The sequence below is a fragment of the Cynoglossus semilaevis genome, chromosome 13, assembly GCF_000523025.1.
Source record: "Cynoglossus semilaevis isolate Cse_v1.0 chromosome 13, Cse_v1.0, whole genome shotgun sequence".
Lineage (NCBI taxonomy): Eukaryota > Metazoa > Chordata > Actinopteri > Pleuronectiformes > Cynoglossidae > Cynoglossus > Cynoglossus semilaevis.
The window spans coordinates 19,512,110-19,523,934 of record NC_024319.1 but is presented as its reverse complement, the minus strand read 5'-3'; the positions used below and the strand labels follow the sequence as shown (position 1 = coordinate 19,523,934).

Sequence of the window (11,825 nt, the reverse complement as noted above, 5' to 3'; positions counted from 1 at the left end):
ACAATATACAACTTGATATTGAGAAAAATTAAGACTCACTCATACTGTAATTCACAAAATTTTATATATCCAAACCAGGAAAACAAAACACATGAAAATGACCTTTATCACATATAATCAAAACATTGGATAATGTTACCTTTATACCTAATTCATATGTATGCTGGTTAAGTTGTAAACAATCCACCATCACTGCCCCTCAGACTCAGACAAGGGCAGCAGTGCTCTCGAGGAGCGTCTATGAGAAAGAGCCTGTTGTTGAGGTTGAATGACTTCAGCATCACACTGTTCTAGAAGAGAGGAAGGAGGCAGCAGCTGACCACACCTAGTCCCTGCTCTGGGAGGATCCAGAGGTGGAAAGAAATACCTGATGCAAAAAAATGGAAAGGGAAGGAGACAAACCACAAATACATAGACCAAGACATTGACGATGGAAAACAGAGGGAGAACAGGCAGAAGGAAGCAAAGATGACAAATTAAATGAGAAATGTATTTGTGCTTATTTATTTGTTTATTTCAAAGTTCTTATTCAAACAGGAAACACTTGGGCACAACATGCTGTTATCACAACCATGTGGCTGCTGAGAACAACCGTGCATCCCCTATTTTCAGATCAAGGACAAACACGTCTTAAAATTAACACCATGAGGGGAATACACAAGCTGATGCAGGTCAGACATTAGTAATGTGCAGGATGCTGGTATATCTTTGAAGAGCCCAGCTGCCGCACAGGGGGGGCAAAGGAGGCTCTCTTGCCAATCCTGCATGCAACAAATGGTACAACACGACATTACTTCAACAGTTCAGACCAGTGTCTCACACATTTATCAACCGGAGGAGGACACGCCTAAAAAACCTTTAAGAGATGTATATAAAAAAAGAATTCCAGACAATATTTACCATTACACAGATTTAAAGCTGCTGTCAGTCAGGCTGACATGCTATGGATCTACACACCCAGTCAGGCCCACACCTGTTTGTTTACTATCCCATCTAAACATCAAAAACATAGATATAAACAAATATACTGATAATATAAAATAATAATTAAGAAATCATTTTATATTGTTATAAAAAAGGTGAAATAACCCAGCGAGGGACAGTTAGTACGAGTGTCGAGTAAAAAAATGGAGTTCAGCTGAGCACTCCTAACTCGATGTTTCCTCTTATCACGAGGAAAATCTCGCAAAAGTTGCTTACTTGTACCTTGGAAAACTCATTTTCCAGGTAGCTCATATCTTTAATCCCCAATGTAATGTCACATATACTTATCTGATCTCTTTGAGCTTGTTATTCTTTATTTTATCCCAAACAGTATAAGAATAGAAAAGTGCCTGTAAGGGAAACTCACTGACAGCAGCTTTAAATTAAATTTGCTAAAAGTAAATAAATGTGTTGGGTTAAGTCAAACGTTGTTACATATGACACATAAATACAGCCACACAGCTGATGATAGCAAATCTAGGTCGGAAAATTTGATTATAGTAACTTTTGCATTTGTAATTATAATGAGACTAATATTTCTTCTAGTTGTATTTTTAATCCACAAATATGTCAGAAAGGTCTATTCTTGAGTACAGACAAAAGTAATATCAGTATCAGTGGCTGTATTTCTGCACACACTCTTTGTCCACACTGTTTTGAAATGTTATTACAGGTTAATAAGGTCGATTTAAGTGGTTCCTCTGCTTAGCAAAGAGTTTGGCAACATCAGAAGTTACAATCAAAACTGTGGAAAACTTAAAATAAAAAACTAACAGAGAGATGGTTGTTTAAGTATCAAATTTCTATATTTACAAAATGCTATTTCTCGATAATACAACAATTAAAACTAACATTTTAAATAAGTTGCATATCAAATGTCGAGAAAACAGTATTTTTTTATTATTATCACTTCAATATTTGTTTCCATACATATCCAGAGGAAATCACTTGTAGAACACACCAGGCTCCACAGGCTGGATGCAAACACCTTAGTGTGCTGGAAACCAAGCTCTTTGCATGAGCGCAGTATAGGGTGAGTGTGGGCCAAGAACTTGGTCAGTGAGCAGCGGCTGTCCCAGTCAGTGTGAGGAATGTTAGGTTGTCAGTTCTGACTGGTTCGATTTGGGCTGGGGAGTGGCGGGACACGCACCACACCACCTACCTTCCGGCAGACATCCCATTCAGGGAGTTCTGCGGCATCTGAACAGAGGAGCCAACTACTGTGCTCATAGCCATGGGCGGACCTGAAGAGCTGGTGAGTGGGCTGCCGTCTCCCTTCAGGATGCCTGTGCACTTCCAGTTGTCCATGTAGTTAGCTGCAGAGACACAGGAAGTGAAAATCACTCCACTAATTATTATTATTAATATTACTTTGCACCTAAAAAACACTTTTAGGATAAAAAGCACACTTTCCAAAGCTAGTGATGCCTTCTCTGTACTGGAAATGCCTTGTCACACTCAATTACTCCAGAGGCCAATAGGATTAACATTTACTGGAAAGGGACAGGGTAGTCTAGTACTGACAATACAATAATCAGAAATATTGGACAGTTTATCTTGATTGCATTTTCCCCATTAAAATTAACTAAAGCCAATTCATTCATTCCAGCCCCCTAGAAATATACTATTCATTTATTAAAATCCCCACATCTAATCATCAAAAACATAGATATAAACAAATATATTGATAATATAAAATAATAATAATTAAGAAAACATTTTATATTATTATTATAAAAATGAGTAAAATAACCCAGTGAGGGACAGTGAGCGAGACAACGCGACAGAGTGTCGGGACCACTAAGCATAGTAGAAGGACTGGGAGTGAGGAGAGAGAGAGATTCAGATTCACACCAACAACAAAGACATCATGATTACCTTTCCAAAGACGGACACAGCCATCATCCCCAGAGGAGGCCAGCAGGGTGCTGGTGATGTTCCAGCTCACACGCCACACCTGTGAGTTGTGGTTGTCGAACTGTGCCATAATTTGGACTTCAAACTTTGTGGGTCCAGTTGAGGTGCTGTCTCGTCTGTGAGGTGGATCCAACACACAGAAAGAAAGGATATTGATTATGTTCAATTCTTGTTTTCTTACCTTTTATTTTACACTTTTAGGACAAAGACTGAACAACAAACCTCATGGGAACCAGCTTGAAAATTCTAACGTCTTTCGTTGCAATGGCCAGTACATGGACAGATCTTCCCAGGTTGGGAGCAAAAGCAATGTCATGAACTGCATCTGTGACGGTCATCAGTGTCTCTGCCTTGGCATATTTCCTGTGTGGCACAATTGTTAGTTAGTAAAAAGTTAGAGACATATAGATAAATACATACACTGCTGGGACATTTATGAGGGGTTTAAACATCACTTGCCTCGTGTTTTCGTTGTATTCATATATTTGAACTTTTCCTCCGTAAGATACGTTACTGTCATCACTTCCAACAGCAAACATTGGTGGGTGGGCTCGAGAGCTGGATGGTCAGAGAAAAATAAAAGACACTTTTTTTTACCCATAAATATTAACATTTTCAAGCTGTGGCCCTTAGAGATAATAAGAAATTGCACAGAAAACAACCACATGATAAAGTGTGGAGAAAAATAAACCTGTGAACCCTGCACCTGGTGCAGTGACCTTGTTTTTGTAGGAATAGGTGGATTTAAACAGGCACTAATTGGTCTTCTGAAGCAGTTAAGGCCACTGGACTGTCTTTGGGTGGGAATGACCTGGATGGCCGAGAACCTACGTAGACTATGACCTTGCATCTACAACAGAATTAAAAAGAAGTATGTCCTGAGAGCAACATCCCAAAGCCTCATAGATAAAGTGGTTTATTTAATGGTGCTTAAAACAAAAGTCATTAAGTATAAGTATAAATCAAATGTGCATGAAAAGCTGATCAAGCTGTGTTGTTTGATTAAAGTCCACTATCATTCACCACTTAGACAATGCGTAAGTGTTCATTTCTAACCATATAAATTGTTAAATATATAAACTGTTTGTGTCAAGTTTCTTCTTATAGTTACAGAGATATTATTTGGTCCAAATGTCAGATGAAGTCCCTGCACTTTTCTGATATGCATGAAAAAAGTTACTCATCATCTTACTTACTTTCCTCAGTACAGTAAAATGTACCTACTACATCTTATACATAATGCAAAGTAAGCAGTGCATAAAAGCACTCTAGACACTATGCTGACGCAGCATATTTATATGCATATATATATATATAGTATATTATATAGTTATAGTATAACCTGGACGGATTCCAAGAGATGCAGCTGCAGCTGAGTTTGCAGGAGATCTCGTGCTGCAGGGACCACTGGCTCAGGTTCATCACATCAGGAGCTTCATAAATCCTCACCACTCCATCCGCAGAGCAGGTGGTCAACATCAGACCCATGTGTTTAGGGGCAAACTTTACATCCGTCACTGATGTTCTACTGTCCACCAGGGTGGTTCTCTTTATCTAAAAACAAAGCAATGTCAAACGCTTGGGGAAGAAAAATCAATGCAGACAATTAGAAATACTTCATGTAGTATTTGTGTATAAAGACTTTCTGTATTTGAGTGTTTTACTTGAACCAACCCAGTGACTCAGTCCTCTCTGTTTGTCGTTGGACTCTCCAACAATCTCTTCCCAGACAGCAGCTGTTCGGTCAAAAGAGCATGAAGCTAGAACCTGCCCAAATTCTGGATGAGCCCAAGTAACTCTCCACACTGATCCACTGTGTGTCTATAAAAAATGAGAAGAGACTTTGTTACAATCCTACAGAATCTATTTAAAATCATCTCATGTGATTAGTCTGAGCGTCTAATAAGTGTGATAAGAGAATAAAAAAAGATTGTTCATGTTTTTTTCCAAAGAAATAAATGTTGCTCTCTGAAAAGATGCAGATTCATAATTATGTCATTTGAACCCAATAGCTATTATATAAGTATGGTAGACTAGGAAAAATAGTTTAGACATCATCTGGACCATCCTCTTACTGCAATCCGCAGTAGTAAATTTGTTACAATACGTAAACAAATTATGAAATTTCAATAATAATACTACTATGACCCACAATGGTTAAAGGATTGCAGGTAAACTGTAACAGAGGTGTAACTGACAGAAAGAGAAAAGCTGTTTTATAAAGAATAACAAAAGAATCCAATAGTTAAGATCTGCAGGTAATTTCACCTTCCAGCTTGCTGTGCAGTGCCACTCTCCGTTTTCGTCTTTGTCCCAAACCTAACAGAACAAAAAAAAATCACATTTGAATTATTTTATTAACACCATTCCTTGCAAGAGAGGTAGTAATTTAACATTAAAGTTAGTTGGAATACTGTTTTACATGTGTCTAATGCACTAATACTTATTACTTTATAGAGTACTCTTAGATGTAATACCGTAAAAACAGAGATTTTAAAACTGTTCATGGAATGTTACTTTGTAGTATAAATACAGTAGAGCTGGTTTTAAAATCACTTCAAGAGCCTTGTCTGATTTTCGCCGTCTTCATGGCAGGTGAACTATATTTGCGGCAGGACCGCCAAGTACTTTAATGCCATTAACGTTAGTTGATCAACCGCTATGTTAGTTCCACGCACTGTAGCCCTTGTGTTAAGAGACACGTTACTAAGAAGTTAAGTAAACAGGCCGGGTTTATACATCTCTTTCGCGCTGTAAGGTAATGTGCGTTTTCCGACAATTTGTTTTCATTAATTCAAAGTGAGCTTAAGGCGCGTATTTGTGTAGATGTTGACAAGCTATGAGGTGAAGGCTAAGGCTAACATTAGCATAATGGGTCCACTTATCTTACCTTGACACTTTGGTCACTGGAGCAGGTTGCCATTCGTCGTCCGTGAAAATCATACGACACATCGTGGATCAGATCTTTGTGATCTGCTGCAATACTCCTCGCCACAAACATGGTTAGTGTTCTAACAACGCTAGCTGACCTGTACTACCAGTAGGCCTGTCATGTGTAAGTGTTTGAGTGTGAGTGCTTGGCGGGGTTCGTGTGAGCATTGGGTGTAAGCATCAAATCTGACCACACGAGGACGCACGCACATCGTTTAATTAGTGAGTACGCTTACCTAACTAAGGTACGTAAGGTTTTTAATTAAAAAAATACACTAATAAAACTTAGCAATTGTTGGATAAAATTAAATGTGTAACTACAAACCGGCGTTTATGCTACTATAAATTAATAGGCAAAATCGTCGTTTAGTGTCAGAATGGGTTGCCAGGTTTAGTAAAACAATTACATTTATTGCACTTTATTGCATAATCTCTATTGCTGTTAACATTGCATTTTGTGAAAATATACATTTTACCGTTTAGGTTAATCTGTAGTGGTTTAAATTAAATAATGTTTGTTCAAGCAAAGACAAATTGCAAAAAAGAAAGTCTGTATTTTGACCAAAGTTGTAAAACGTTGAAGTGTGAATAACAATACAGTTACAACATTATAGTTAAGTCTGATTAAATATACAAAAGAGTAGACATGTGTAGCTAATTAATATATAAATTACAGCACGGTTAGTGAGATAGAGAATAATGTATATTTTTTAAAGGTAGTCAAAATAAAAGTGTATAGTTAATATGTCCAAAAAACAATTAATACATTTCCTTTGAATTTATCCAAAGTTCTACCAAAGGACATGTCTCTGAGTTGATTGTCTTCCGGCTGGAGTTTTTGGACGATGTGCGTGTAGAGATAAGCAGCTAGTAACTGGCAACCCGCGGCTCGAGTCACAGTGCATATGCAGTACTGTATGTGGAGGAGCAGACTTCCCGCAGGGATCTCCAGGATTAAGCACACTGCTGTTTTATATGGCTCACACAAGAAAGTGAAGTTGTGTCGCAAATACCCCGTGGCCTGTGCTCGTCCACCAAGTGTCCCGGGGAACAAACTGCGTCAAAAATGGAGCAAGAATTTGAAGACATTGACTCGTCCGGGAGATGGCAGAACCTCTACAATGTAAGTCCGGACACTGGGCCTCCCGTGTTTCTATGGCGATCAGCTGCTAACTTACTTAGCCAGCTTAGTTAGTAGCGCTCCTGTTTTACATTTTATCAGTATTATTTTTCTAGTTAAAATTGTACAGTTAACCCATTGTAATCTTTTGCCTCCTTAACTATAGTACTTGGTATAAATGTTAAATTCGTTGTTAAAGACTTTGGCTGTGGTTAAATGTCAGTCCGCGTTAGTTAATTGCTAACTTCCGTAGCAACCGAGCTAGTCGTTCAAAACGTGCAGCAGCGGCTCGCAATGCTAATGCTAATGCTTGCTGCTGACGCCAGCAGACGTCAGCTGCACCTTCTCAGAATTCAGTAGGACTTCCAGAGAATGTTTTGCCACCAGCTGTTCGAGAAAAGCAGCGTTTTAGGTCACACTTATAGATCTGTCACTGTTTTTACCTGGTCTGACTTCCTGAAATAATACCGGAAGATAAACATTTCCCTGAAGATTTGTTCAATTAAAGCCGAAGGGAGCTACATTATTATGCTATTCGTATGAAATGGTCTATATTTGGTTCAGCGGATATCTACCTACGTCACTTTCTTGTGTCGGGGAAACTTTATCGTTACTTTATATTCAACTAGAGTAGTTTTAAAGCACAGCACAGCAATATGCCTGTAGATGTATGTTGTATTAATGTTTTTGACAAAACAAGTCTCCAGATAATGTTGCTTGACTTCCACTAACAAGTCCCTCATCGTTTATATTAACGAAACTGTTGTTTTTTTAGCAGAGCATGTTGCAGTGTTAGTTTAAAGACAGATTCCACAGTAGAAGCTCAGCAATCAAACCGATGCCAAACCCAGTACACACAATAAACGTGATTTGTAGCACACTAGAGGAGAAGAATAGAGAGCGTTGTGTATAATTTATTCTTTTATAATCTCAGTCAAGAAGGTCATGTGTTGGTGTGGGTTCAAGAGCTGCCTCACTAAATGGGTTAAGGATCTATTTGGATCAGAATTTCGGAGAGTTAAAGTTTAAATTCCAAGAAGAAATATTATATTCTGTTGGTTATTCAAAACTGGATTGCCAAGTTTGTAAAATGACTTTAAAATGCTCCCAGTGCTGTGGTTTTACATTGTTCTTCAGTCAACTAGGTTTGTTTAGATTTGGTCCAAATAATTATAAGAATGCCAAAAAAGCATTTAAGAATTAGTATGCGAATGATGCAGCTTGTTATAACTGTTTATCATTGTTTGTAGTGTTATATGTAAAGGAGTAGCAGCCAACACAACTACTCCCAGTGTTAACAATTTGTTAATCCTTCTCTCCTTCATCAAAGTGAAAAAGTGTTCAAGATAGTAGATGCTCTTCCCCACTCACTCAACCCCTCTATTCAAGTGGGGAGACTGTCTGTGTCGATTACAGATGTTCAGCTAACTGAGCTAAGTTGGACTTTTAAAATCGGGTCATGTTGTCCAAGAGTACAGTTCTAAACAGGTACAGAGGCAAAATAGTATAGTTGAGAAAGCACAAGAAGTATGAGACAGTCTAAAGTTGAAGAATAACTTTAGAAATAAGCATGTTATGTTGAACCAGAATATAAACTGTGAGACAAGCTTAAAAGCAAAGATGAAAAAAAAATAATAATAAATTGCTGTCCTACAGATATAGAGGAGATGCCTTTACATTGTTAGGGAGTTCTCATCACACTTTTTTTTTTAAACAGGAGATCAGGAACCAAGCCAGTGAATATCCTTATAGAGTGGCAAAACTACCAGCAAATCGGAATTTGAACCGCTACAGAGATGTCAGCCCATGTGAGTCTATTGATAAAGAATTGTATTTTAATGAATATTTGGAATTGCTGCTAACAATGTGCCTTTCATAACTTCTATAATCTACCCACTTGTTTCAGACGACCATAGTCGAGTAAAACTTGAAAACTCAGAAAATGACTACATCAATGCAAGTTTAGTAATGGTGGAAGAAGCCCAAAGAGCTTACATTCTTTCTCAGGTTAAATTTGTTTGATTACATTTGTTAAATTAAAAAAAAAAAAGAATTCCCTGGTCTGATCTAATGGTTTATTTTTCTCAATGTAATTTATTTTGCTTCTGTAGGGGCCTTTGAGAAACACATGTGGTCACTTCTGGCTGATGGTTTGGCAGCAGTGTTGCAAAGCTGTCATAATGCTGAACAGAGTGATTGAAAAAGGATCAGTAAGTAAAATTGTCTTCTACAGCTTCTAATTATGCATTTGTAACATGCCATTCTTCCCTGTTTTCTACAGTACTTATATCTCATTCAGACCTCAGGCCCTAATATTAGGGAGTGGTTTTTGACACCCAAAAAAACAATATAAACACATTAGCAGGTTTTTAAAAGTTTGTACTTTGAAAAGATAATATATCTTGGCATGATGACTGATGACTGACTGATGAAAAATATGGGGCAGCCAGTAAGACGAGCTTGTTACTTGATAGCACCATTTGCCGTTCAACACAAAGTCTGCACTACCCTTGAATCAATGCATCCAGTGCTGGCAGTGGTTCAGCCATCATGCTCTCCTTGTGACTTATTTCCCAGACTGAGTGAATTGATTTTTGCCTTAACAGGAAAAGTGTGCCCAGTACTGGCCAACATCTGAGGAGCTGCAGATGTCCTTTACTGACACAGGGTTTGTCATCAGGCTACTTTCAGAGGAAGATCATTTCTATTACACAATCAGACTACTTGAACTGCTGAACATAAAGGTGAGCGGGACGCAAATGTGATGCAGATCTCTGTTGTTAGTTTGCAGTCATGGCATTGCAGTCATTGTTTTCTGTCACAGACTGGAGAGTCGAGGGAGATCTACCACTTCCACTACACCACATGGCCCGACTTTGGAGTCCCAGAATCTCCTGCCTCCTTTCTTAATTTTCTCCTCAAGGTCAGAGAATCTGGCTCGTTAGGCCCAGAGCATGGACCCTCAGTGGTACATTGCAGTGCTGGGATTGGACGCTCAGGGACGTTTGCCTTGGTGGACACCTGCCTGGTCTTGGTGAGAACAGAGGGGAATACTATTTAATTTCATATTAGTTTTATTTTATACATTGTATTTTACTAACCAGATTCATCCACTCAACACTGTAACTGTTAAGCAGTGGAGAAAAAATCTTGTTTTTTTTTTTTTTGTTAAGCAGATTGAAAAATGCAAGAACCCGTCTTCAGTAGACATACAGAAGGTGCTGCTGGACATGAGGGAATATCGTATGGGCCTGATCCAGACCCCTGACCAGCTACGCTTCTCCTACATGGCTGTGATTGAGGGAGCAAAGCTGATTCCGACTGACAACATAGAGCCACAGGTAACTAAGTCTCACTGTTGTCAAGTCAGACTCATCACACATTATTATGAGGTTATTTTTTCACATTCTGTTGCATACAGTGCTTGAACTGATATGGGTAATGCTTTTTATTGCATAATATCATCCAACAGTTCAGTTGTTTTTAGTCATGCCTTACAGACACTCCCAGTTACATGCATAGTTTAGTTAGGCTCATTTTGTGTAGTTGTCATTTTAGCCATATTCAATATGATAAATGTTTCTACTTCTCCTCAGCTTGTCAATGGAGGCATTGTTTAAATAGTTGGTTGAAATAGTGTTGGATAAAAGTGGCTTAAACTTACTTTGTCTTTTTTTTTTTGTCACGTCACATTGCAGCAAAACCAGTACGTGCAGCTCAGTTCCACCCCCACCCTCGAATCAGAGCTCCCTCCTCCACCTCCTCCACCCAGACCTCACCTTAATGAAAGCAGGCCAAATGGCCAGCTCACCTGTGTGGAGACACAGGCTGACTCAGGAGACCATCTGCCTGCAACAGAGGTGGACAGCCATGACCACAGTGTGGTAGAGCGTTCTGGCAGGTGACTAAAACCATGCCACATTGTGAATTCCAAAGTAAAACTCTTACAGTTCAAGTGGACACTAAATGACATTTTGGAAATGCACATTTTGTGGCTTGTGACTACTGGAGGCTTTTTCCTCTATCACTCACTTTGATAAAATTACAACATACTAAGTCTCTTTTAGAAAATGTAACAATGTAAATCTTTTGTAGTATTCTTTTTATATATTTTTTTCTTTTTAACTTTTATGCAGCCTCAGGAAGAGACATCGCGAAGAGAGGATTGCCAGCACTGCACAGAAGGTCCAGCAGATGAAACAGAGACTGACCGACTCGGAGAAGAAACAGGAGAAGTGGCAGTACTGGAGGCCCATCCTCCTTAACGTCGGCGCTGGTGCAGCTGTTGCCGCCGGCCTGCTCCTCTGCTGGATGTACGCCCAGTGATACACGATGGCTCACTTCAAACTGACTCTTATTCTGCACCAGTACCTAGGGTTAGGTACATCTCTTTGCAGGTTTAGTCAACAAAATGTGCATAACTGAGGGTATTTATTTCTTTGAGGTAAAAATGCAGGAGCGCTGGATCAAATGAGTATGTATATATTTTTCATGTAACACCTTAACAAAATGGTAACATCTCAGGATCTTGGTGCCAGCACGATGATTTGATATTTCTTTTTCTTCTTGTCACTGTTGATGAATGTACTGTATCATAGCAAATTGCTTTAAAAGAGTTTTACCCAAGATGCAGTAAAAAAAAAGACAAAAAATATTCTGACAGGTTTATTTTTGCATTCTTTGAGATGGTCAGATGTGTCTCGAGTCTTGATTATCTGAGACATGTTTTACATTTGCATTTCAAATTTGACGTTTGTCCACCCTCCATCATACCAGAAATTCGTAGGGCGATTCCACACCTTAAAAGATCAGCTACAGGAGTATTTTTTTCTCTCCTGAAGTGAAATTCACATTTCATGCATGCATTCACAGG

At 38.7% G+C, this 11,825-nt stretch overlaps 2 protein-coding genes across 4 annotated transcripts; one reads left to right on the top strand and one right to left on the bottom strand.

The window, feature by feature from the left end:
* Window positions 1–45: 45 nt before the first annotated feature.
* Window positions 46–6,293, bottom strand: seh1l (SEH1-like (S. cerevisiae)). Of its 2 annotated transcripts, none has more exons than XM_008324098.3 (9): window positions 5,792–6,293; window positions 5,170–5,220; window positions 4,576–4,722; window positions 4,244–4,455; window positions 3,361–3,459; window positions 3,124–3,264; window positions 2,863–3,017; window positions 2,147–2,300; window positions 46–367 (listed from the first exon to the last, which is right to left on the bottom strand). In XM_008324098.3, the coding sequence occupies exons 1-9, from the start codon at window positions 5,900–5,902 to the stop codon at window positions 190–192; spliced, it is 1,248 nt and encodes a 415-aa protein (XP_008322320.1). In that variant the 5' UTR covers window positions 5,903–6,293; the 3' UTR covers window positions 46–189. The 2 variants fall into 2 exon arrangements, with proteins under 2 accessions (XP_008322320.1, XP_008322321.1); XM_008324099.3 differs by lacking the exon at window positions 46–367 and adding an exon at window positions 491–761 and having other exon boundaries at window positions 5,792–6,273.
* A 441-nt stretch (window positions 6,294–6,734) lies between these two features.
* On the top strand, window positions 6,735–11,606 carry ptpn2a (protein tyrosine phosphatase non-receptor type 2a). 2 transcript variants are annotated; one of them, XM_017038233.2, is made up of 9 exons: window positions 6,735–6,955; window positions 8,670–8,760; window positions 8,859–8,959; window positions 9,064–9,162; window positions 9,559–9,696; window positions 9,777–9,986; window positions 10,126–10,293; window positions 10,651–10,853; window positions 11,089–11,606. In XM_017038233.2, exons 1-9 carry the CDS (start codon window positions 6,899–6,901, stop codon window positions 11,276–11,278), a joined length of 1,257 nt encoding a protein of 418 aa, XP_016893722.1. In that variant the 5' UTR covers window positions 6,735–6,898; the 3' UTR covers window positions 11,279–11,606. The 2 variants fall into 2 exon arrangements, with proteins under 2 accessions (XP_016893722.1, XP_008322324.1); XM_008324102.3 differs by having other exon boundaries at window positions 6,738–6,955; window positions 10,129–10,293.
* The last annotated feature ends 219 nt before the right edge of the window (window positions 11,607–11,825 follow it).